General features: G+C 38.1%; 1 protein-coding gene across 4 annotated transcripts in view; it reads right to left on the bottom strand.

Annotated features, from left to right (window-relative positions):
- Nucleotides 1–548: 548 nt before the first annotated feature.
- gabrb4 (gamma-aminobutyric acid type A receptor subunit beta4) overlaps nucleotides 549–25,471 on the bottom strand; it is a 45,336-nt gene continuing 20,413 nt past the window's right edge. Inside the window, exons 3-10 of one of the 4 annotated variants that reach the window (XM_026328301.1) lie at nucleotides 16,758–16,825; nucleotides 13,991–14,211; nucleotides 6,994–7,076; nucleotides 5,159–5,296; nucleotides 2,982–3,134; nucleotides 1,966–2,222; nucleotides 1,222–1,311; nucleotides 549–902 (exon numbers count right to left, since the gene is read on the bottom strand). In XM_026328301.1, the coding sequence (XP_026184086.1) occupies nucleotides 549–902; nucleotides 1,222–1,311; nucleotides 1,966–2,222; nucleotides 2,982–3,134; nucleotides 5,159–5,296; nucleotides 6,994–7,076; nucleotides 13,991–14,211; nucleotides 16,758–16,825 (1,364 nt within the window). Of the gene's footprint in view, nucleotides 942–984; nucleotides 998–1,221; nucleotides 1,312–1,965; nucleotides 2,223–2,981; nucleotides 3,135–5,158; nucleotides 5,297–6,993; nucleotides 7,077–13,990; nucleotides 14,212–16,757; nucleotides 16,826–25,471 lie in introns of all 4 variants that reach the window. The other 3 variants (XM_026328302.1, XM_026328304.1, XM_026328303.1) reach the window with 3 other exon arrangements.

The following is a 25,471-nucleotide window of genomic DNA, read 5'->3' as shown; positions in this document are numbered from 1 at the left end:
GATGGGGGGGGGGGGGTTTGTAGGGTGGTGGGTGGGTGAGGGCAGTGGGGCTAGGTGGTGGGGAGGGGGTGTCAAGGATCTCACTCAGCTGATGCCTGAACAGACAAGCCACCACTGATTTCATGAGCTGCAGTAGAGGATTTTGATTACAATAAGTAAAAAGTCAGTGGGACTCTGAGACATCTTTTCTCTCTCAAGAGCTTTCACTTTCTCTTTTTTCTTGTTTTTTTTAGCAAAAATATCATGCAGTCTTTAGTTCCAAAAACCCCTGTTGGGATCTCGTGTTTGTTTGTTTCAGAAGGAAAAAGAAACTCAAAGCCTTGAAATTCTTCTCTCACAATTATTCTTAAACATTCAAGTCATCCTATTAATACTTTGTACAGCAGAAAGGTCCTTCAGATTTCACACGTGTATATATAAATATAATATATAGAAATATGCATATACATATGTTCAACTTGTATATGTGTATACATATTTTGGAACTGTATCAAAGCCAATTTAATGTGCTCTCAAAATATGGCCCATGATTCCTAGTGGGATGCACATCAATTCACATAGTACAACCAGTAGATTAGGTTGAAAAATCCAAAGGTGATAGGGAAAATGACCCGGGACCACTTGTCAATGGTGCTAACATCTGACAGGTTTGGGATTTTCAACTTCAGCTTAGAGGAACGTCGTCGTAGCCGACAGTTAGCCCGGCTCCGCATGGCGCTCCGATCCAGCGAGTGGTGGCTGAAGCCATCTCGGGGAGCCATTGGCTTCCTGAATTGGACCCCGGAGCTGTCGAAGGACATGACTGAATTCCGAGAGTCACTGACACTGCTCCCAACATCAGAAGGCATCACTTCGTTGTTCATCTCCAGTGTGGTGAGGAGGATGTTTCCGTAAGCATCCACCTGCGGGGATCGGGAAAAGACACAGCGAGTCACTGAGGGCTGAAATGTCAAGTAAAGCCCCAGATTCCCCCAGTAATGAAACTTATATTACCCCCCTCCCATCCCCCAAGCTCTCAAGCTAAAGCAAAATGCAGGGATGATATGGAATGTCATTTTTTGCATGCAAAATAAGTAGTTAACAGAGTTTTTTTAAGCAGGCATCTAGTAGTGAGCTTCCACTTGCAAAAAAGTGAAAATTAAATTATTTGAACAACCTTAATTATCTGATTTTATTGTGAGGTTTTGGCCTACAGCTGATATGATTTCTAAATACATGTACCCCAACTTTTCTTTGTTCCTCGAGATACAGATTTCTTCGTTGTGTAAATGACCTGAAGGTGTTGGTTTGAAACGGCACGGAAATGGAGTCCTTGCAATGTGAAAGAAAAATGAAGAGAACATTAAAATGGCTATAAAATACTGGCAAATAAGCACATTTTCTAAAAATTACACAATACATAGGACATAAAGTTAACAGGAACAACTTTGAATAAGCATAGCATTTAGTACTTCACACACAAAAAACAGGGGGAGCGGGCTTCATTCAGTCTGGCCATTTCAATGTCTGTCGTTGCCAAATTGTTAAACAGCCAATCCCTTCTCATTTCGCATTTTGAAGTTTGGTCAAATTTTGTGGCAAAACATGTTAAATAGGCAACAAGGTAGAAGACTGAGAATGAATGAAGCCTACAGCATAAACAGAGACAACAACCTAAATAAGAAATGAGAATGTTTACACCACTGTTGAGTTAGATGAATCGCTATTTCAATGAAAAAGGCTCTGCTCGATAAAAAGCAGTCAGTGCTTGAGGGAGAAGCAATGGATGATGGTTGGTGAATGCATATTTGGCTGTGGTGGCATCAGTATGCTAGTGGGAGATTACTTCAGGGAATGTTGTATATGTGTCTTTGGATAAAATGACTGGCTAGAAATCTTATGTGAAGAACATAGTTGTTTTGTACTTAAACTCTGACTGACACACACAAGTAGACTAAAAGAGAGCTAGCAGAAGACGATACAAACCTGTTCCCTCAGGCGCTTCTCTTCATATCTTGCCCGCTCATTGTTGGCTTTGTTCAGCCTCTCATTGATTTTCTTCTGTTGCGCAGGGCCCCGGCCAAAAAACACGTAATTTACAAAGGCATATTCAAGCAGGGCCAGGAACACAAACACAAAACAGCCCATGAGGTAGACGTCGATGGCTTTCACATACGGAATCTTTGGGAGAGTCTCCCGAAGGTGGGTGTTAATTGTTGTCATGGTAAGCACCGTTGTCACACCTGAGTACAGCAACACACACAGAAACAAAGAATTTCCCATCAGATACACAGAAATGATACGGTATTTCATTTTCATTAAACTCGGACACATTTATGTTTAAGTTGCTCTTAGAACCTTTAGGCTGAGGGAAACCCACTCGACATGTGAGGACAAGTATCAAATTAGGAGGAAAAAAAAGTGCAGGTCTATATGTTTCACCCTCTAGTTTTCATATGGAAAAAAACATTCTCAAATGGAGCGACACCGAGGTCCAGGTTGCCTACACAAAACCTGTAAATTCAGAAAGATCTTGACGGATCAAAGCAAAACCTGAAAATTGTCATTAGTGTTATTAGATGTGGTGCAGAAATGACAGGACCTCTGATTTAACCAAAGATGCTGTTATCCATTGATTAAAGACATATTCAAATCTTTTACTTTAATAAGAGTTACAATAGTGCACTTTAAAAATACTGTATACTGATGAGCTTATAATATGATCTACGTTTCTGTATTCACATTTACTGTTTTAAAGTTTATCAAATTAAGTCACATGTTAAGTCTGGTTAGATCCCGAATGTATTCATTCTAATTGAAATACTACTCGTTACTACGAAGCTGGGGAACTGTACCAACATCATTTTCCCCCCTAACTTAAAACATCAGTATGTTTGTGTGCCTGTAATGTAAGCATTGAGCACTTTTAACATGTGACAGCTATATGTTCCTCTGATTAATTTGTGGATTTACATGGGAACAGATAGAAGGCTTTGGCTTACCCAGGGCCACCCGAGCTGCAGAGGCATCATAATTGATCCAGAAGGAGACCCATGAGAGGATGGTGATCAAGATGGAGGGCATATATGTCTGCAGGATGAAATATCCAATGTTCCTCTTAATCCTAAAACTCAGCGAAAGCCTTGGATATGAACCTGTAAGAATAAAGGACAGAATGCTAGTTTATCAAGGAGCAGGACAAAAGTGAAAACATCAGTGAAAAAAGGAGAGAAAGAGGAAACGTTGGCACAGCTTAAGAGTTCCAAACTCTGCACTTTGACAACGCGCAGGGTAGTCATTTCTCTATTTGTTCAGATGGAGCACTTAATTTCCCCAAAGCGATGGATTCCTTTCCAGGGACAAGTTCGATTCCAATTAAACATGGCAGAAAGTCGCAAACATGGCAGATTTTTCTGCAACCCCCTATCTCAGCAGGCAGCTCCAGCATCCCTCTGAGAATTGTCACAGAGAGCAGCTCTGCTTTCCTTTTGCACTTTCTCTGTCCTCTGAACATCACCAGAAGGGCATTTTAGAGGTGCTTAATTGCAATGCATGCCCTTATACTAAAAGAGGAGGGAAAATATACCATACATGATTTTGAGGTAGTAAGTCAAACCATTGACAGTTTGCAGGTATATATCATTTGGTTGTGCCAAGACATTAATTGGCCTTTTGATTGAACTTTAATTTAAACGACCACAACAATACAATGCTGATGCAAAAAGCAATATAAACATCAAGGCTGGGCCTCTCTCCCTCCGCTATAGTGAGATATTTATGAGGTTGGAAACTTTACAAATTGCTCTAAATAATAGTTAAATTCCATTTTATGTATTCTATCTACAGTTTTATTTCCTATTTGTCACTAAAGAAAAAAGGCTCGAGATAAGCATGATGGTTTTAATCTAAAAGGCTATTTGCTATGGGGAACACACAATGATGAATGACCTCATCATCGCCACGTTCCTGTAAATCATTTAATGAATCAATACTAAGGTATTGATTCATTACATACTTCATCAAGTCTGAGACAAATGCCTTAGATCACCCAAGTACTTTGCAAAATAATGTTTGCAACAAATGTTCACAGATTTCATTAAACTCAAACATAAGAATTATACTTGTACAGTTGCTTGTTGGGTAGCTGGAGTCAACTGAAATATAATTACTGGTTTAATCATTATTAACACATCACTGTTCATTTGTATATTAGGCTTTGTGATGCTTTAGAAACTCAGTGTACCTGGAGTCTCGTTGCCTGGAACCTCACATGATACCTGGACTACAGGACGTAGCAGAGGCTCATAACCCCTTGTAAAACCATAAATAGTCATTTTTACACTTTTTGTACTAGTTAAACAGACAAGACAGTGTGTTAATTAATGGCAGAGGTGTTGATAGGCATATTTTACCTTTGGACAGAGCCAGGCTAGTTGTTTCCCACTGTTTTCAGCTAACTGTTTATCATACATTCATCAGACTGTCACTGATCTTCTCATCTCACTGACAGAAAACAAATAACTAGTAATTCCACAATCTCAAACAATTCCTTTATGTGAATCTAGCAATCGCACGATGCAACAATACTAGATGAAGTATAAATTCTGTAATTAAAATGGTCCATTTTGTCTTATTGATTCATTCATCTGCAAGCAGCATTTTTAACTCTATTATAATGTCTAATTGTATGCACTGCATGTAAAAATCAATCTGCAAAGTAAAATAAATGTGTGTAGAATTGCACAAAATAGTTATTCTCAGTAAAACATCAGAGCCAACAAATCAGAATCAATCAAAAAAATTGAAGTAGCTTTGATTCTAATATAAATGCTGAGGATGAAATACATAAGTCAACAACCTTGGTTACTGTACTGCCTGAGACTGGTCTGTGAGTCAACAAGCTGCATTTTGTTTTTTAGTAGCAAGTGTTCACATTTTATATGTGGAAATGGCCCCCTACAATCTGCTGTACTGAAAAGGAAATTGTCTTTCTGCATGACCCAAATATAATGATATTCCCCACGGTGACAATGACATATTTACTGATGCCCACCCTCATAGAACTCGGAGTGGGGATATGGAACCAGAGGTGTTTATAGACCATGTAAAAATCATTTTGTTTATGCAGTGGACACTTTCAGCCTAATTAAGTTTATAGGCCTTTTTATGACAACCTTACCTGTAGTAAACCTGACCTCCTTGGACACCAAGCGGATGTCCATGATGGAGAACTGAGGTAACTCTAGCTTGTCAACTCCTGTCACAGCATTATCTCCTCCTTGCCAGAAGAATACGATGTCATCTGTAGTATATCCATCTGTTTCAAAGTCAGGAAAAATTCAGAGGTGAGAGGAAAATAAAACGTGGGTTGAAGAAATCGTTAACAATTTTTCTATTTCAAGTCCGGTGCAAGAGTTTGAACAATGAGTGGAGGTCCCCCATTTATGTTGGAGGCCACTGACTGCAAGAATCATCGACTTCATCCTAAAATGGCTTCATCTTAACCCTTCAAATGCCCAAAAGTAGTAGGTGCACTCCTCCCTGTGATTTTTGGTGACAGAATTAAAAAACTTTAGACATAGGTCAAATAAAACTAATTCAAAAAGATCTTAGCTCAATTTATGCTCTACCATGAACTTCAATGACAACTACATGTAAAGCAACATATATATATTTTTTATTTTAGAAAAACATTTCTCTCCATTAGGACCATGCAGAAAGCATCCCTGCCTTACTTCAATCTGTCTCTTCTCTTTGCTTGAAATCACATGCTTCACTGTCCAAACTCCTATGGTCCTACTGTATATTAGTCCAGGCAATACTGCCCACATGAATATTCATTAACATGTGTCACTATGTGTGGTGCTTCCACACATTTTGGAAGTGCAACCGAAACTGACCATAGTAGAAGATTTATGTCGATGGGCCAGTATGAATTCACTGCAGAGCAATTTGTCCGGGAAGTGTTACTACATTTCACATTCTACTACCACACATCCAGACCTGGATGGCATTAAACTCACTGAGGGACCAGAATTCATTACCATTAAATCTGTCTCTGAGGTTGTATACTAAGGAAATGTGACATTGTCCATGAAATTGAAACAACTGCTTGCCTAATCAATAAAGCTGATGGTTAATGAGCACAACTCCCAGTGCATTTCATGAGCATAAGCAGCAGATATTCTTGCAACTTTTTAATTCATGCCATATCCACATTTCACTGCCTACTGATGTCCCCAAGGGTAAACACTGCAGTTTTAGGCTGAACGGCAAGAACCACTAATATCAGGTGTATTGAGCAAGTGTGTTGATTGCTAAAGCAGTCAATGAAAATGCTCAAGCAAATACAACTTTTAATTACACCACTAGTATATTTTACTCCTGAATAGTGATTTATCTAAATTAAACATTTGGAAAAAAAATCATTCAACGTCAGGGGGTTATGAGCTCTTCCATGTTTTTTACAAAGGTAAAAATGCAGCTGAGATTAACTTTTTAAATCAAAAAGTAATAATGCAAATAAGTGCATTTCCAAAAATGTCAACCAGTTCCTTTAAAAAATATATAATAAATAATTCTAAGCCACTGTCTTCGAAAAAACTATCAGACTGGTCTAAATATCTGGATATTCATATTCTTACATTGTTATTTGTGATACTGTGCTGTGTAAAACTTGACTTGACAAATTGTTTAATAAAATGATTATCGCAGATATGGTGGGTGCGAGTGAATGTTAAACTATATTTGCTCAGATATTGTGTGACAGTGTGATTTAGGGGTTAAGAGCGATATCAATCAATTCACATCACCAAGCACTGGGATGTCTTCATTATCTTTCAAGGCAGTCATCAACTGCAAAGTTAAAGAATCTGACAAATGGCATACATTAACTAATGTCTACTCAAAATTGTCTGACACAAATACATTTTACTGTAAGTTCAGAGTAAAGGTCTTTGTTGTGAGAGACAACACAGAGATATTAAATGAATACTATTATTTTGCATTACTCACAGCTTTCAATTTCCAGGGTGCAGTTCTGTTCATCAAGAGGGTACCTCCTCAGGTCCATCATGCAAGCAGCTGTGGTGGTTATTCTAAATAACAAAACAAAAGAAAACAAAACAAAGTAAAACCCATGTAAATCACTAACTGCTCAGCCTCTGTATTGAGATGTTGTCACTGTAAATGTTTTATTGCTTATTCTGAGATCTGCATTCTTGCCAGGTTGCTTTAGGAAAAGATGCATGCATAGCAGTTTATTAATGTCAATAAATCCAGTAGCCCAGCAAAACAGCTTTGGTTACAAATTATACATGTAGGTGTCTGACTATCTTTAATGCATATTTCACATTGTGGATAGATTACTAATCATTTCTTAATCAAATCCACCAACACTGCTACAGTCTGTGGTGTTACAGTGACAAATTAACAAATGTACACAGTTATCAAAAGTATCCAGAATTAGTGACACAGTCGATAATAAACAGTTTGCACAGGAAATAAACACAGAGTGATGGTGGAGTAAACAATGTGCTGTTGGCAGGTACGATAACTGGAAAAACAAAATATGTTCTAAGAAAGCTGATTAACACACGAGCACGTGGACCTTTTGGTAGAAGAGACCAGAAGTATAAAGAAAATATTAAATGAAGAAAATGTGTGACAGGAATGTTTTTATTATTCACAATGACACTGAGCTGCATTCTGCTGCACAAGCATTGAGCTGCTCAAACTGCATTCTGTTCTGCACCTCCCTGCTATCTCAATATGCTCCACTGCTGCAGGGTACAGCAGGGCTACTACCGATTTTATTAATTACATTAATAAAAAAAAGGTCACTTGACAGTTGTAATTTTTCCAGACAAAATGCTGAAAGAAAATTGCAGAGGCAACACTACATTGTCTAGATCTGGTATGCCTATTGGATAGAGATTAGATTAGCTGAAAAGGGTAGATTCAGGTTTTAAAATGAACCTACAGAGAATTATTACCTGAGTCTGCAATTCTCATCAACTTTATGGAGCTTTATAGTAAATTTGGTTCATTGTCTGACCTTAAACTTTATTTTCTGATTCACCCTTCACAGCTCTCAGAGGATCGTTTTCAGCTTCAGCACATAGTGAAAATGTTCAACTGGAGCATTTAGCAACTAAGGAGCCAGACATTTCCCTTGGGAGCTGCTTAGAAATTGAATGATAATGTTGCCCTTTAATTGCTGTATGTGTAAATTTGTTTGCAAAAAACAAGTTCACCTTATAACCTAAAGGTGAACTTGTTAACACTGAGTCCCCATCTTGCTACTGCTGCTCTCAAAGGCCCAAAATGTGATATTTCAAATTTAGGTATATATATATTAATGGCTAAATAATCAACAAAGTTAGAAAATGAGTTAAATAGTCAAAAGCTCAACTAATCTGCTTCATCTGGACTTCTGAGTGGGTTTAATGTTGTTGTTTGCAAGCAACCCAGCTACTGTAACACTAGCTGACAATAGCTGGAAACCAACGAAACCATAACTGGTCAAGGCTACTCCAGGGCCCAAATCACAAACAATCAACTACAGAAACTAGGTATCCACTAACACATTTTGACCAGTCATTTATAAAAATAATGTGGGCACAAAAACTGAAGTAGTGCTAAAGCCAAAAAAAAAATAAGTTACATCTTACCGAAGGCAGTGAAAAATAGAACAAACTAAAATATAGAGAGATTGTAGTGCTTGAAACCTCAAGCTGTAGCAAGGTCCTGTGTCCTCTGTGATCATAAACAGGAAGACATAACCTGTCAAGACACAGTTACTGTTCTAAAAAAGACAATACCCTTGGTACAGTAGTGTAGTGAAACAGTAAAACCCTGGCAGCAGCAGTAGCTTGGAGTAATGGACAGAAATGTATTCTTTGCCCCTCGGCAGAGAGAAAAAAAAAAACCCACTACGAATATAATTGACTTTGTCTGTGACACTTAACAAGTCAGGAGAGAATCATCACTGAGTAGGCACAAGTTGGGACGGCTCACAGCAAGGACCTGGGATTTGGATTTGTCAGCAGATGTAGGTCAGCAACTTAAAGTCCCACCAGAGGCGGTCAGCGGCAGCCTCAGCGCAGGCACTGCAGTCCAAAACAGAGCCGTGTCTTTACAGTATAGACTTTTTTTTGTCTGTTTGTTGTGTTTCTGGTGATCTCTCTGGATGCACTACAAAGATGTGTGCAGTGATGCTGTGCAGCAAAGTTAAGAGAAAACTAGGTGCTGGTGTCATGATTCTTACTTGACAAGACAAGTCAGGACGTGCACCTGCCACGAGTCGTAATACAAGAACAAGTTATTTAAAATATGTTTAGTGCTATTCTTGTTTCTAGATGACGAAACCTACAACAGGCAATACATGTAGTGAACTTTGTACGTTTTGAACCTACACTGTAATTTAGGTAATGTGCTAACCATTGAGCGACCATACCAACTGACAACTGGTGCTTTGTCTGTCATCATGGCAGTAATGGTGGACACACTGTCTGCCCTTTTGGTGCAGGCTGTAATATCTAAACCATTGGAGTGCTATGACATTTTCCATAATCATTAATGGGCCCCAGATGATGTCTCCAGATGACTTTGCTCAGACCCTGGATCCTCCCATAGTGCCCCGATGACAGTGACCTTTCTGGTTTAGAATAAAATGTTTAGGATGGACACTAGCATCTTCATGGACACAAGATAAAGTTGGTAATATACGGTTGTTAATGCCAAAATAAGATAATAGGTTTCCAAGTATGTAGCTACACATAAGCCCAAACACTCTTAAAACTGCTAGTTACAAGAAGGCGCTCGTTAGGTCAAACAGATTTTTATAGTCAGTACTATATAATCCACAATCCATCCTCAAACCAAGTTAATTAAATGTAATGTAAGATTATCTCAGTTACTAAGACATATAGATTTCACAATATGATTGTCACTAAGAGGTGGGAGACAACCACACAGGCTCCAAAGATTTTTAGAAGAAAAATGTACCATCTTTATTGTCACTGCAATGCACATGTGATGTAAAACAAATAGCTTAGCAGCAGGCCAAGGAAGGAAAAACCTGAATTTTATGATTAAAAGTGGATTCCACTCATTTTCCACTTAAGCAATCTAGAGGTGAATCCCACTGGCTCAGCACTACAGACAGGGAGGCTTTCAGATTTGTGAGCTCCAGTTTTGACGCCTACACAGCCTACTCCTGTATGCTTCTCTTTGAGATAGCTTGCTTACCAAACAAAGATTATTGTACTATCACAATGATACACCACGGTTAATAAACAGAGGAACAGGAGAGAGCAGAGTCAGGAACGAGAAGAGAGAAAACACCATCTGGTGAAAGCTTAGCTCAACAAAGCCTTTAATGCTCTCAGGACCTAGTGCACTACCAAACTGGATAGTCAGTTAGCTAATGATGATTCAGCCTCTCAGCTCACAGGCGAATTAGAGAAACCTGCTCTATCGTGCACACCGGGCTCCACACTTTCTACTGACACCAACTTCTTTTATTGATGTTTGGAATGACTTTGGTTGTTTGCAACACCCAAATGCTCTCCTGCTCCTCCTGCACCACTCAGCAGTGTTCAGACCCAGCCTCCTCCCTCTTCCTCGCCACATTAAAAATAAAAAGCACAAGGTTAATATCTCACAACAATGTATTTCACATATACAAAATCTTAACTGTATATAAATTTGAGTTATTATTTAAATATAAAATTCATTCTAGAGTGATCGAATTGAAGCACCTTTATTCACGTCAGCTCATTTAAGTAAAACACAAGTGTAAAAAAAAACCTCATTACAGGTTTTGCATTCAGAAACCTAATAAATAAGATATGTATTAATAGTAAAAATGCACTTAAATATCTATGAATAATCATAATCCTGTACATTTTTATTGAAGGCAATCTTGGAATAACTTGGTGCAATGAGTAGCTGAGCCACAGAATAAAGACTGCAGGTAGAGAAACTGCACCATTCAACATCCAATGAGGACACAGTCATGAAGCAGATGTTGTCAGTTTGTACCAGTTTGTACTTAAAATGAATATAAAAATAGAACTGGTTGATCAACACAAATCAGCACAGCTCAGATTAAAATCGCTGTAAGCAGTAGAAATCAAGGTAAATAAAGAGGGAAAGGGACAAACAACAGCATCAGCACATTTCACAGTGAGCGGATAGGTGAGAGCGCAGCACAAGGTGCAGCAGTGTGTGTAATGTGATTGTCCACAGTTTGTATTCTACTGCGCTCAAGAGTAGCACAGGGCATAAATTCAAACAGGCGGTCTTTACAAGAAAATGCATTTAAGACAACAAAAACCTCAAGCAGTGAGATTTGAGCTGAAAACACAACATCTATAGTTAAAACAACATCTGTTGTTCTGGAGAAAAATGTCCATACAGCCCTTGGGCAAAGTCAAAGATTCAACACAGCGATTTAATTACATGTTTACAGGAGGCTTGGAAAGGTTCTGAAATCACTCGTGCATGTAGATTATGCACTGCTTCTAATTACTGTACACTGCTAAAAAAAAAAAATGGTCTGGAGAACAGATCCAGGGCCTTGACACCATCTGCCACACCACACAACTATGTTGGGTGATGAGAACATTAAACCGCTGCGTGTTTGAAGATGAGATGTCGGCGTAATGGCTGATGCTAGTGTCCCTTGCAACAGGCTTAGCTTTCTGTATCACGCAGGCGCAAACCCTGTGGTGGCGAAAACGCAGGTGTGATGCAATTTTCTTTTGATTTTATGATGCATGTGTCTCCTGCTTAGTTCTTCTGTTGCTCCAGAGAAACCTGTGTGTGCTGAGGTGTGCCAAGTGGAGCAGCTGGAAATGTTTATTCAGATCAGGTGGTGTATTGTTATTTTGGTACCATTTTGGCAAGAAACTGACCCTGTTTCCACCTGCTTTATTCGGAAAAGGCTCACACATTTAGTAGTTTAAGTACACGTTTAAAACAATCATTCATATTTTAATGGGATTTACATTCATACCACTCATTAGTGGTTCACTCTCACTCATATTTTATCCACAAGTGTTTGAAAGATGTAGGACCTTATATTTCTGTTAGTTTCATCCCTGTAACAACCAAACAGAGGTGAAAAGAGAGATGACAGAAGCTGATTTTATTGGCCTCCGTTCAGGCACATATTCCTCTAATATATTCATCCATTCTCAGGACTGTGCCATGCATGTAGTTTCAAGATTGTTCTTGGACATCTGCTCAGTAGCTAAAATTAGTGTGCCATGCCCATGTGCAACTGTCACAGAGAGTAAGGAACAAACCTTAAAGATTTATTTAGTAGAGAGACATTCGCAGCTTCAGCAGCAGTGAAATTTCCTTTCTACCGCGTTGATAGTAGTCTTGTGAAGAGTCATGAAAGGAAAACGGAAAACTTTCTGCCATCGTATCTCCTTTTGTGTCAGCACCAATTCAGTAATTCAGAGATTCTGAATACTGATTATTGTATTAATAATTCATTACTTGATATGATCTAAACCTTGTCATCGCCATTTTCTTTTATTCATGGAACAAAACACATCCCCAGCTTCTCTGCCTCCATCAAACTGCTTTATTTTAATGACTTGTGTTAAGAAAAGCACCAATCTGTTCTGAGCTTGAACAAGCATCAGGACACTTTTTTACTTTTAGCCATCCCAAAGAGATTTTTGATGGGTCCCTGTGGGCACATTTACTGTTGACTGATTCATCACATTTGTCACAGTGATCTAGGACATTTAGGTGCCGAGCATTTTGAACCTTTTTTTTTTTTAGCCTTTCTGGGTCAGTGAATCCTGGACTTAATGTACCCTTCTCTCCTTCCAAATCATTGTTATTGTTTGCCTTGAGTCACACTATTAACTTTATAAATAAAACTTTAAAGTCTGTTTTTTTGTTGCCAAGAATAAATCTGTCATAATTCATCTTGCCACAGGACCAAACGATGCATACCGCAGTGGTGATTTTGTTTTTCTTGTGCCACATGTGATCATAGGTTACTTTTTTCCCCCTTGTTGTCATTACTGCCACATGACAGAGGCAAATGACAAAAATAGCAGTTCTTTAATTAAAAGTCATCAGACGCCTGAGTCTTCAGCTGTCTAGTGTTGGCAAAAATCACCTCTCCTTTCTGCCTGTCAATTCAGGACTGCTGTTAGAGAGGCTACTATTTCTCCTGGTTTTTTCTATTACTCTCGATTTGTACTTGTTTTAGATTTCAAAATACCTGTGATGTCATCTATCAATAAAGTATATATGGAATATTTTTCCTGTTTATCCATATTTTATTTTTCATAGGCATCATGCATAACTTATAGCCATTAATAAATTCTTCTTAAAGTGAAATTATTTTAAGTGCTGGTTTAGAGGCAGGTTCACATCATGGACCAGCTGCCAGTCAGTTTAACACCTTGGGGGGGGGGGGGGGGGGCAAATTGCACTGTCCAGTGTATCAGACCGACCTGTTTTATTCTTTAACTGCAAGTGCAAAATGAAGACATATGGAATATGAAGCAGTTGAAGCTGCAGAAATATAGTTAAACCGTATAAAACCAGGACTATGTAAATTTTGCTAGACAGTGGCTGCAGCTGCCACAGAAACCATCCGGGCCACATAAAATACTAAAATGTGGAATAATAGTAGCACAAGTGGGGAAGAGTCATGAAGTCAGGGAACTGTAAAGTCTACCCACATTTGTTAACCTTAGCTCACATTAGGCGCCATAAGCTAATACCAGACCAAGTTATGCTGTAGCAGCTGAACCCTGAGTGTACTGAAATGAGCAGTGGTGCCTGTTATTGCTTATGAATTCATCATTTTAGTTCCAAGGGGAAGGATGTATTATTGTTATTTTTTTAAAATAAACATAGGATTGCTTTAACCCACATTATTTTTGTATAAAGTTATGCTTACTGGTTTCTTCTGTCAGTTTATGAATTAAATAGTTCTTTTGTTTTTGTTACACAACATTTTGTATCTTACCTCAGCCCATATAAGACGGTGCCATCGGGGTGGAGTCGGATCATACGATTTTTGACCGTCACACCATGAAGGAAGGACTTCTTGTCATTAAGAAAGTAGGTGTCAGGGAGCCAAAGCTGGTCTGCTACACGGTTGTCCAGAGTCAAGTTCAAGTTCAGCTCACCATAGGCCAAACGCTTATCTCGCCAGCTCTGCTGGAAATACATTGTGATGGTGTAGTCCTGGGGAGAAGGAAAAAAGTCTATGAAGTCACTGACAAAAAATATGTTTCTGTTTCATGTTTATCTAATTGTTTCTGAGGAAACTAGAAACAGAGATTGGAGTGACAGTGGGCATGGTTTATCAAAGAGTGTCAAACTCCAGTCCTCGAGGGCCACTGTCCTGCTTGTTTTCCCACTATCCCTGCCCTTGCAGCAACTGATTGACTGAACAAACCTGATCCAAGTAATCAGTAGTGAGTACAGCAGGGATAGTTGGAAAACAAGCAGGACTTATGGTATGAAAGGCAAAAAGGTGACTAAAATTAGTGGCAAACAGTATCTTACGTAAAGTAGGGTACTGTCTGCCAGAACAATTTAGTGCAAATTCTAAGACATGAAAATGTTAAAAAATTTTAATCGTTATAAAAGAAGAGTAAAAAGAGGGAAAAGCAACTTTTATAGGACTGTATTAGCAATAAAAAAATGGAACTACAATTATTTAGCTCAAAATAAAATAAAAAAAAAAAAAGCTAAATTATGCAGCATTTGTTGAATTAGACATGGACAGTGGTGCTTTTGTAGTGAAGATATAATGCCTGCAAGCACCATTGCGTCTGTAGTCATACAGTCAGAGCCATAAAAAGCACATATCAGTACAATGGGCAATAAATAATAATACATACAATAAAACATAGAGGGTCAATTAACATTAGGGAGTTCACACAATGCAGGCAGTGTGTTTTTATATGTTCTTAAACATATTTTATTTGTTTGCAGCATATGACGTAAGATGAATCATTTTGTTACCATTTTGCATATGTTTCTATGCAAATATCACACAACTGCAAATGCTATAAACATTTTTGGAAGTGCCCATCGTCACAGTAATAAATCCTTTTCATGTGACAGAAAAATATTTTGACTCAGAACATTATATACTGTTTGATCCTGACTGATCATGTCCCTGTGTCCAGAGATTTTAATTATTAATGAAGTTGCTGCTGCTGCGCCATCCATGTGTAAAATTATGCACAGCTCTGCTCTCTAATCAAACAGTGGAGATGAAACACACGTATCGTCTCTGCTGCTCTGTGCCAAAGCTACAGGTGTTTAATCAACTACACAGAAGACTAGACATTCTACAAGTTGTTGCAGGCACATGGTCCAGCAGTATTGCTGTTTCTGCAGAATGGTTGCACTGATGCCAATTTTGCACCTGCAGAAATAGAGTTCATAGTCAAAAAACTGACTTAAAAAAGAAGATTCAAAGAATTTTAAACATTGCACAGAACAGTTATGGCATGTCATTTATTTTGGTAGCTCATCTTCTTACACTTTCAATATAACACAACTCAGCAATATTGCAAACACTATATTTATTTTTTTGGCCGTGGCTGTGGCAAACACTATATTCCTTACATTTTTTTTCTATCAAATACTGAAATACAACCTTGATACTTTCATCCCTTTGCACGACATCCTAATCTTGAATTATTCTTAACTATTAAAATACGTTCACCCACAGTTTCTGTGTTTAGGCATGATGCACATTAAGACATCAAGTCTCCCTTATGTCCTGATTAACTATTAATGAGTCACCTCTGAATAAATGAATAAATACAAAACGCTCAGCCATACTACTAATAAACAAGTCTAGCATCCCCCTCATCATATTTGTCATTAAAAATTAGGAATTTTAAATGCAGACTTGGAGAAAAGCACATTTCTGACACTTGACTGTCTACTACACCAGCAAGCACTCAAACACTGACATGTTGAACTAGTAACTTTAATATCTCAACCCTCATCAAATTTAAAGTACATACACTGTGTGCTCTCATTGAGAATTTAGATTATGTTCACACTTGTAAAGTGTTGCCATGTTCCTATATCTTACTCTCCAAATACAAGGCTTTGTGCAATAACGAAGACATGGCAGACAAATGATAAGCCTATTTAAAAACAAAGCCTACTGTGGCTTTGGTTGGCCATCATTTGATCACTGCAGAAACAAAAGCAACACAAATAAAATAAAGAAGGAAAGACAGAATGTGTGAAAAACATAACACAAAATAGGAAACCATGTGGGAAGAGTGAGCTGCACTGTCATGCTGAGTGAAATATGGGGAGTGCTAAAACAGAATGACGTCATCTGCCAGACTCCAGCCACACTTCTTCACTGCTCAGCCTGCATTTCTGACTGCTCTCAAGTTTGTGCTGCAGCGAATAAATGTGTTTATTTTAGAGTAGCGAGGGGATTATGCTCCTGCTGAATATCTGTAGTTCCAGACAAAGAAAAAACTTTGAATCTACTTTTATATTTATTGTGAAAAACAAACTTTCATTCAGAAAAAAAAAAAGTATTGCCCACCAACACATATCGAACTAGTCCAACAAACACAATTGGAAATGTTAGTGGGTGGGAAGTCAGTGAGGGCTCATGCATTTGTAAAAATGTATAATATTCTTGCTCACCAACACCTGCAGTTGGTTGGTCAGGTGCCTGCAGCAGTGGGTGCAGGAACTGCAGATACAACAGATACAACACTGAGAGCTTTGTAACTTACCATGTTTACTTCTGAGATGGAGTCAATGCTTGCTATGTTGATGCTCATTCCTACGATGACTGGAGGACCTGACAGAACAAAGGAAAACTGATGTCACTAAAGATCACATAAAATTCACTGGATATCTTCTGACTTGTTTTAATAATAACGATATTCCAGTGACAAAGCAAATTTAAATGTTTCTGCTGCTTAGAGTGTTTACAGAAAGTAAAGATCAGTTAATCCGATAGAAAATGAGAAAATACACTTGTCCATATAATCTCTAGGCAAGTAATTAATGCAAAGGAAACCATGCCTCATTCATGCTGTAGACATGTAAACTACTAGGCACATCGGCCCCATTACATTTACACTCACTTTCACAGATGTACCTCACCACTTGAGAAGCTGTTACCTTTGGGCAGTAGCCTTAAAGAGTGAACAATTTTGAGTATTTCATTATTACATATTCTTCTCCTTATGAATAATTTTTAGTCCTAATGTTGTCTTCCCCATTACCTTCCTCCTGAAACAGCATCAGCATCACTCCAAATGATCAGACCACAAAATATGAATTGCTGACACAGAAAACAGAAATGAAAGTCAAAATAAACAAGTCAGGTATTGGTTCATGTGGCACTGCTGAATCAGTATAGTCAAATAAAGTTTCATGGTATTACAGTGGAAATGGCAGTAGCATAAAGATCATAAACAACAGTTCTGTTGTCCATGTCCTTCTCAGCTTTCATACAGTCCTGGGCACAAGCAGCTAGATACTTGTTATTTTTGTATTTTCTCATCACATTTGTCCTTACACATCTGTTTAGCTCACATTTTTTCTCAAACAGTATTTTCAAATCTCATTCATTCACGACAGCCATGTGTTGACAACATCTGTAAGTTATAGTCACTGGACAGTACACAAAGCTTCATAAATACTTTCAATGTTCAAAAACTGTTAGGAAGTGTCAACGAAATACATTTCTTAATGATGTCATTTGCATGTTTTTTGTTAAGACACCAGGACACATATGGGCCACTGTGACTCAGAGACAGGATGTACTGCACATGTTTCCAAATCAGACAGACTTTTAACATTTTGTAGTCATTTTTTGACCAGAACAGAACTACAACTCACCTGAATCCTATTAATCCTAAAATACAACACTTTGAAATGCAAAATGAGTAAAAAAAAACATCTTGACAGTTACTGCAGACAGCAGGAGTCATAGGTTGCAGACTTGCACAGTTCAGAGCCTACAAGCAAAATTCGTTTTGATGATGTATACATTTTTTTTATTTTAACCCTAATCTGTCCAAATACCTTCACCAACCTGAGGTAAAGATGGTAGATGCATGAAAAAAGTCCATACATCTGTACTTCTGATGAATGGATATGGCTAAAAATACAGTCTAATCCAAAGTTTCAGTTTGCACTTTACCTATCTGGTGTTTATTATCACCACAGATCCACAAACTGTTTTTCTGGCTTTCATTTCTTAGAGGATTGAGCTTGTTGTGCATTGGATATTATGCAGTAAGAGTATTATTATGAGATGAGTGGAATGAGCACATCTGACCAGAAACATTTTGTTTTAACAAAGATTTTCATGAATATTTGTACAGATATTTGACAGTACACCACACTGGGGCATATCCCCACATGCTAAACAAATAATAACCAGACCTGAATAAAAGTATAATGGGGTCTAAGCATCCCACACAATTGGGAACTATAGGGCACTCTGACCTGGAATGATGGTGAACCCATTACTGCTGAATAAGCCTTAAACATGTGGTTTAACATGCCTTTGTTTGCATGCTTGACCAGGCTGAGACGCCTGCCTGCAGGGCACAGTGCCAGGATATGAACCGACCTTGGACTTCAAGGAGTACGAGTAGTGTCTGCACCAAAACCACTCCGCAGTAAAGGAAGTGCCACTTACCTTAATCAGTGTTCCACTGAATAAAAACCTAACTACACTTCACATCATCACAAATATTTATGCGTAATTCCACATGACCTATTAGTGTCTGTGTGCTGAAGCTTTCAGGTATTGTTGTATTGTACTGGCAGACATAAATGTGCTGAACACAGCCTGGTCATACAACCTTACCAAATGTGTGAAAAATCCTGTGCTGTGCAGCAGGCAGTTTTTGCATATGTTAATGAGTGAATGCATTAGTTAGTTAGCCGGGTTTTCCACAATATTTTTGGTTCATCATAAATTAGTTATCATAACAGTGTCATCATTTGTAAGCTACGCTCCAAACCAAACTGTGCACGATGCTCTACTATTACCCTTACTGAGGTATTAGCATCATGAAACACTCCCCCGAGGCCTAAAGGCAGACAGCTGTGACTCATCTATGACGTCACAGAGGTGAGAGAAATATAAAACCAGAAATTTCTACTGTCTTTCTGTCTGAGAACTACACTACAGAATACATTTTTAGGGTGAACACTGATAATGAAAAGAAACTTAAAACTAACTACTTTTTAGGTGTATCCTGATTCATCGACTGTAAACTGCTCACCTCTTTCCATGGGACTCTTCCTGTAGGTATTTGCTAATTACAGGGTTTGTCTTCAAATACTGGCACTAAAATATTTACCATAAAACCACTTGACTGAAAAGGCCCATCTAGCCCCTCTCTTATACTCTGTAATCATATTTCTCCCCCAACTTCTCACACTACACTAAACGCCCTGAAGCTTTGTCATATTCCCTGACCCATCTATTTCTAAAAAAGAGGTGGTGGAGGGCTGAAGTAGGGACATTTTCCATCACACTTTGTGAAGGCAACCAGTTACAGTTTTCCCCAGGGATGTCAAAGTACATTCATTCGCTAGCTGAAAGCAGACACCAAATCTCACCCTCTCTCCCTCATATTTTGACCCTACTTTAGCCAAACAGAGGCAATCACTTTGTCACCACAGCTTTCCCAAAATAAAACTGCTACCTGCACTTCAAGCTGTGAAAAAAAAAACAAAAAGCCTCTTGAAAAAACGCTTTATACATCTTTAAAGATAAATTTCTCAGTGAAATTTACAATTATTTTTAAAGAATCACCAAGTACTTAAAAGCTTTACAGGCAATGCTTTTAAGTACTTGGTAATTCTTTAAAAATAATTGTAAATAAATGATGTACGAAGCAGAATATTTTATTGGTTTTCTTTGTGCTTATTTATCAAAAAGCTGGATTGTACACAAAGGGAGGAACAGGGTGAGAGAAAAAGATCATAATATGCTTGAGGGGAAACCATACCCCCTCTGAACAATTAACATATAAATGTGTAAACTGTTTTCGCTGTTTTATCAAGAAGCCAGTGAATGTGTCAACCGGCTTTGTTTGGCTGTCTGTTGTCAGCCAACATCACAGTAGGAACCTCTTGCAACAGATGTCTGATGATGGGCTGGACATAGATGCAGTACATTAAAACAGGACAGAGAAAGAAAGCAATGGGCAGTTATTTCCTTTGACTGTGTGGCTCAGGTACAGCTCTGAGACGTTAGAACAGATGTACTAAAGTCTTACAGAATTTCAGGCAGCCATGGGGTTGTTGATGTCCTACCACTATAATACAATAACACTTTGCAAATGGTTTAGAAGGAAATACTCCACACAGTGTCCATATGTGTTAGAGAAATGTTGCTTTTTTATTATTTTAATATCTACCTATCAGTACATGAACAGTCACCCAACACTTAATGCTATCCAGCCATAGTAAATTCAACAGGTGATAATACATTTCTTGCAGAGAGTTTGATGAGGAGACTGACTCTCACATCTATCTGGAAACTATGAAACTATAGCCAACAGCCAGTTAGCCCAGTTTAGCATAAGGACTGGGAACAGGGGGAACAGCTACAATAGCATGGCTCTTTTTGTTAAGAGAAGTGGGCTGCCAGCAGCTCTAGTGCACGCCAAATGACAAATTGCAGTTTTACAGGGACTTCCGTGCTGGGATGTTGTTTGGCCATGAGCGGCTACGGAAGTTCTGTCCTCACCATAAGGTTGCCAAGCAACCAGGAAAGACTTCAGCTGTTATCTCTCAACAAGATGACACCTCACATTTCAGTATTACACTATTTATACACTGCCGCACATACTATTTTATAATATATTGCTTTAGCCAGTAGAAAAATAGAGAAATGAAATAAACAGAATGATCAATCAGTTAACTATTTACATTTTGCTGCTTCTTAAAATCAGAGAAAATGAATGTGTATGACAAAGACTTTCTAAGCTCCAACCCCCATTTAAAATCTGTTCAGGGTATTTTAAGATGTTCCAGCCCATTTCCAAATGGCAGAGTTTACTATAGCACCGAGGTTTCTGGAGGTGGCCATCAAGGCATAATGTATGGGCCTGTTTCATCCACTAACTGTCACTAAGGTGATTATTATTAAGTCACACTGAGAAACACAATCAGGCCATATGAAGTACATTCACTTCCAAAAGAGCTGAGAGGCCAGCAAAGCTCAGCTGACATTTAGACATTCTGCACAAAGATAGTGACCAATATATTCACACTGTTGTTTCCTTACAAATGGGATATTTGATCACTGGGTGTAAAATGAATGAGGAATTGCTAAACATATATTATACTTTCCAGCTTGACAGAGTGGTAGCACCGTTGTAGCACTGATATCAATGAGAATAGCAGCAGCATTTGTTTCATAAGTTAGTTAGTTTTTCAACAAAAGTCATTTGCTTTCTGGGGCCATTAATTGTAGACCGCTGGCTAAAATAAACCCATGACTATTTGTCATTTGGAAGATTGCCTAGCCGTAGCATAAGTGAAGATAGACTAAACAAATGCAACACAGCCTGTTAATCACTGAACTTTAGAGATGCTGGTACAAGTGTTTTGTTACTTATGGACAGAGCCAGGATAGCTTCTTTCACCTGTTACTAGACTTTATGAACTGCAAACCTAACCAGCTGCTGGCTGAAGTTCTATATTTACATGCTATTTACAGACGTGAGAGCAGTATTGATCTTCTTTCAGCAAGAAAGGAAATATTTTCAAAAATCTCAAAGTACTCCTTATAAAAGTATTGGCAATCACTCTGGTTAGGTAGCAGCATTGCAGGCTTCCCTTGATAGTATTAAAACAGCCTATATCTGTTGTTACCTGTACACAAGACTATCTAAGAGCCCATATGGGAAGAAGTGGATATTGTGACTACAGATTATATAATACACAGAGTGTAATATATAATAATGAACTCAGTGTGCCATTAAATAACATCTTAAAAACAAAGTCATGATTAGATAAAATGTCATATGCTTTTTCATAAAACTAAAAATGTCTGAAATGGTTAAATGACATGTATGGTTAGCAGAGAATTAATTTTTATTTGATTTTGAGATTTTTTTGTTTTGTTTTTGTGGGTCCTTAAAATGGGGGGTTGTTTTTAATGTTTTGTTGTTGTTTTTAAAGGGGTTGTTTTTAATGTATTGACTATAAAAATATAAAAATACCCCCATGGTAATTGTTTATGTTTAGTACATCATTCCCATAACACCTCAGTTGGATTTATGCATGGATGACTTGCCTGTTTAAGGACTTATGAATCTGGTTGCCAACTTTGCAGCTGTGCACAGCAGTTTCACTAGATGGTTCAAGAACCAAGAGCCAGTCATGCATCTTGCTGTTCATCATGTTTTCACTCTTTGTTGAAGGTTGCTTGTTTTATTTAGCCTCTGTTGCTTATTATCTATGTATGCTGCCCTCCAAGCTCCAACAATGTGTCGTCACATTCAGCTTCCAGTCTGACAGTCTTATCTAGCCTCAGGGTAAGCAAGCTAATGTAGTGGCAATGAGGCTGCCCTATTTAAAGCTTTCCTTGGTAATATAAGCTCAGTGCCAGGCAGTGGTCATAAGTTTCAAAGACATATGTCAGACTTCTGCTGAAGGTAGCACAGAAGTGTCATCTTTGGGATGATCCTGTGGTTGTTTTACACATAAGTAGAGTTTAGGTCTTACTTCTTTTTGTGTTTCATAGTAGAATTGTAACAGGTGGTCAAAGGGTCAGTTAAATGTGTTGGGCTAAAGAATGCATGGTATGGGGGTTTAGTGTTTTAGATGCCTGTAAATAACTGCCAACATTGTTTTAGCCGTTAGATGCCTGAAGATAGATGACACCTGTAAAAACATTTGGGGTCTTTTCAAGATGAGTCCACCCCTTTCCTCAGCTATATAATCCTGAATTTTAGGGAGAAGAGAAAGAAACGCTGTAGATGCCTTCTCTCCATGCTGCATGAATTAAACTGAGATGATTCATCACACTTGTGCTTGTTCTTGAGAATTAGCAACTCTCACAACCTAAAAGAAATTTCCACGACAATCCCCTAACCTGTAACCTTGTATTTTAATTTGGGCTTTCTTTCACAATGATGGACCTTAGAAATTCAATACCTCCAAATCCCATGGTATCAGGTATTGAAATCCAACATCTGACAAACACTGAAGAAATGATCGAATGTTGGGCTGTAAATAGAATCCAACTGATTCAAATAGCCAGTCTATCTTCCAATGCCAGCTAAATGCAGGCTGTACAGAATGTGTAATGGGCTGTCAATATGTGGTTTCCCTTAGTCTGTCAGAAAGCCAAATAAAGAAAAATCACTAACTGTCTATTATAGGCTGTCAATATAACGTTAATGTGGTGAATATGAAAGATCATGCAGTACTTCTTCTTTCAACAATGAGAAACAACTGTATACCGCATAGCTTCAGCTGCTATTATTTTACTTACATATCATGAATCATTCAACTCTGAATTTATCATGATATATTCTCTACACGGGGCAGGACCCACCAGGCCTCGGCAGGTCTTAGTGCTCTGGAGGCTTTTTTAGTGTGAGAGAAGATATGCCATCTGGATAAATGCAGGATCTATCTGGAGATTACACCTGTAGGACATTGTGTCGCAGGTACTGTGCAAAAAAGGGGGAAAAGAGCACAGGTTTGTGTAACTCCACCATGAAGCAGATAATGGTAAATATACTACACACTACATGGACAGAAAGCATGTGTGCATGTGATCAAGACTGACACTGGGCCAGAAAGATACAGAGTCAGACCTCCACGCTGATATCTATTGTTTTTGTTTGTGTTTTGCATTAGGCAAACCTAAAGGTAAAACATTGCTGTTTTCAGTGAACATTAAAAATGTCTGCTTTCAACAGTTGTGATAATCTTCAGCAAAACCTTTAACCTCATGATGTGTCTGAAAACAAAGGAGATGTGTCCTTCAAAAGCAGTTCTACAAAAATCAATATTAAAGATTGAAAAAATGACTCTCTCAACTAATAACAGGCTTGATCAGTCTGATGTCCGAGTACAACCACAAGAGGGCAACATAATGATATCCTCTCACTCACTAACCTGCTTATACATGGCACATTGTAATAAATTAAGCAGCATAAATTACCAGCAAGGATGTGCTGAGATTAGGAACCGACTTAACTCTTTTGGCATATCTGGGTTGATTCTGTGCTTCTGCCAAGAAAAATTAGTTTTCAACAGATGACTAGACATCTCATTGCACCCTTTACAGCATCAGCACGTGAAGCTTAATCAAAGATGCTCCTCCACGAAGCCAGACAGTTATAGATGTGGTTTGCGTGGCATACAAAGAGAAGAGAAGTACTGCTTTTCCCAAACTGCAATAAAATCTGTCATGATGTTTAACTTTCATGTAAATGTGAAGACGGTGAATATTCATTCTGAACAACTCACAGAGCATAAACATATGAAAAGACAGTGTTGTCGTATTATTCCACAGATCCTGTCAATGTAAAGCCTCTGAAAACACCACTCTGCCTCTTATATAAAAACTCTGATAATCAACCCATTGCCTAGCAACAGAGGATTCCATAGCAACTGTGCTGCATTTTCCCTACAGTGCTGCAAGAGAAGCATGATGATTTATCGAGCCTGTATTTGCTGTTGTTTTCAATGGCTACTGCGTTCATGAAGCATTGATCTCAAGAAATTAACAAATACTTAATATGTTACCCTGCACCAAATTCTCATTCTGTATCTAATATAGTGCCCCCATCTATTATTTCCTTTTTGGCAGAAAGCAGCCAAAACAATGACAGAAAATGCAGAAAAGGTTCCCTTGCTTACAAAACCAAACTGTGCTATTGATTGTGATCAAATACAGATGAGGTAATAATAACACCTTATAATTTGATTATGAAATAAAGTATGTTCATGGTACGTTTATTAAATTGAATTGCATTATTTTTTCCAGTTTTCAAATCATTTTGTCCTTTATTAAGTAACACACTCATGTTCATGTTTACAAACACCTTTGTCGTTGGCTATGATGGATTTATTCTTCAGGCTTTAAACCTAATGAGTCCTATATATTCCAATTAAACACATTAGCAAAAAGGATCAAAATATGACTTCAATACAGCTATTAATATTTTCTTTTTCTTCCTCAAATGCCGTACACATTAAAGGAATTATTAGCACGTACATAAAAAACATCTATAGTAATTGAATTTATGGCATCTAAAGGCTGGTTACCACTTGAAAACTAAACAGAAACATATGAGATCAGGTGATTAACGCACATATCTGACAAAAATCCATTTTATGTCACGCCATGTTAACTAGGGCGTGATGTTGAATCAATGAAACATACACATTGGGAGAGCAGCTCTACAGTTCTGACACATTAGTCTAGAAGGTTGTGAATGTAGAT

The sequence above is a fragment of the Mastacembelus armatus genome, chromosome 14 (genome assembly GCF_900324485.2).
Source record: "Mastacembelus armatus chromosome 14, fMasArm1.2, whole genome shotgun sequence".
Taxonomy (NCBI): domain Eukaryota; kingdom Metazoa; phylum Chordata; class Actinopteri; order Synbranchiformes; family Mastacembelidae; genus Mastacembelus; species Mastacembelus armatus.
Note: the sequence above shows the minus strand (reverse complement) of the source record. Positions and strands in the feature narration are given on the sequence as shown.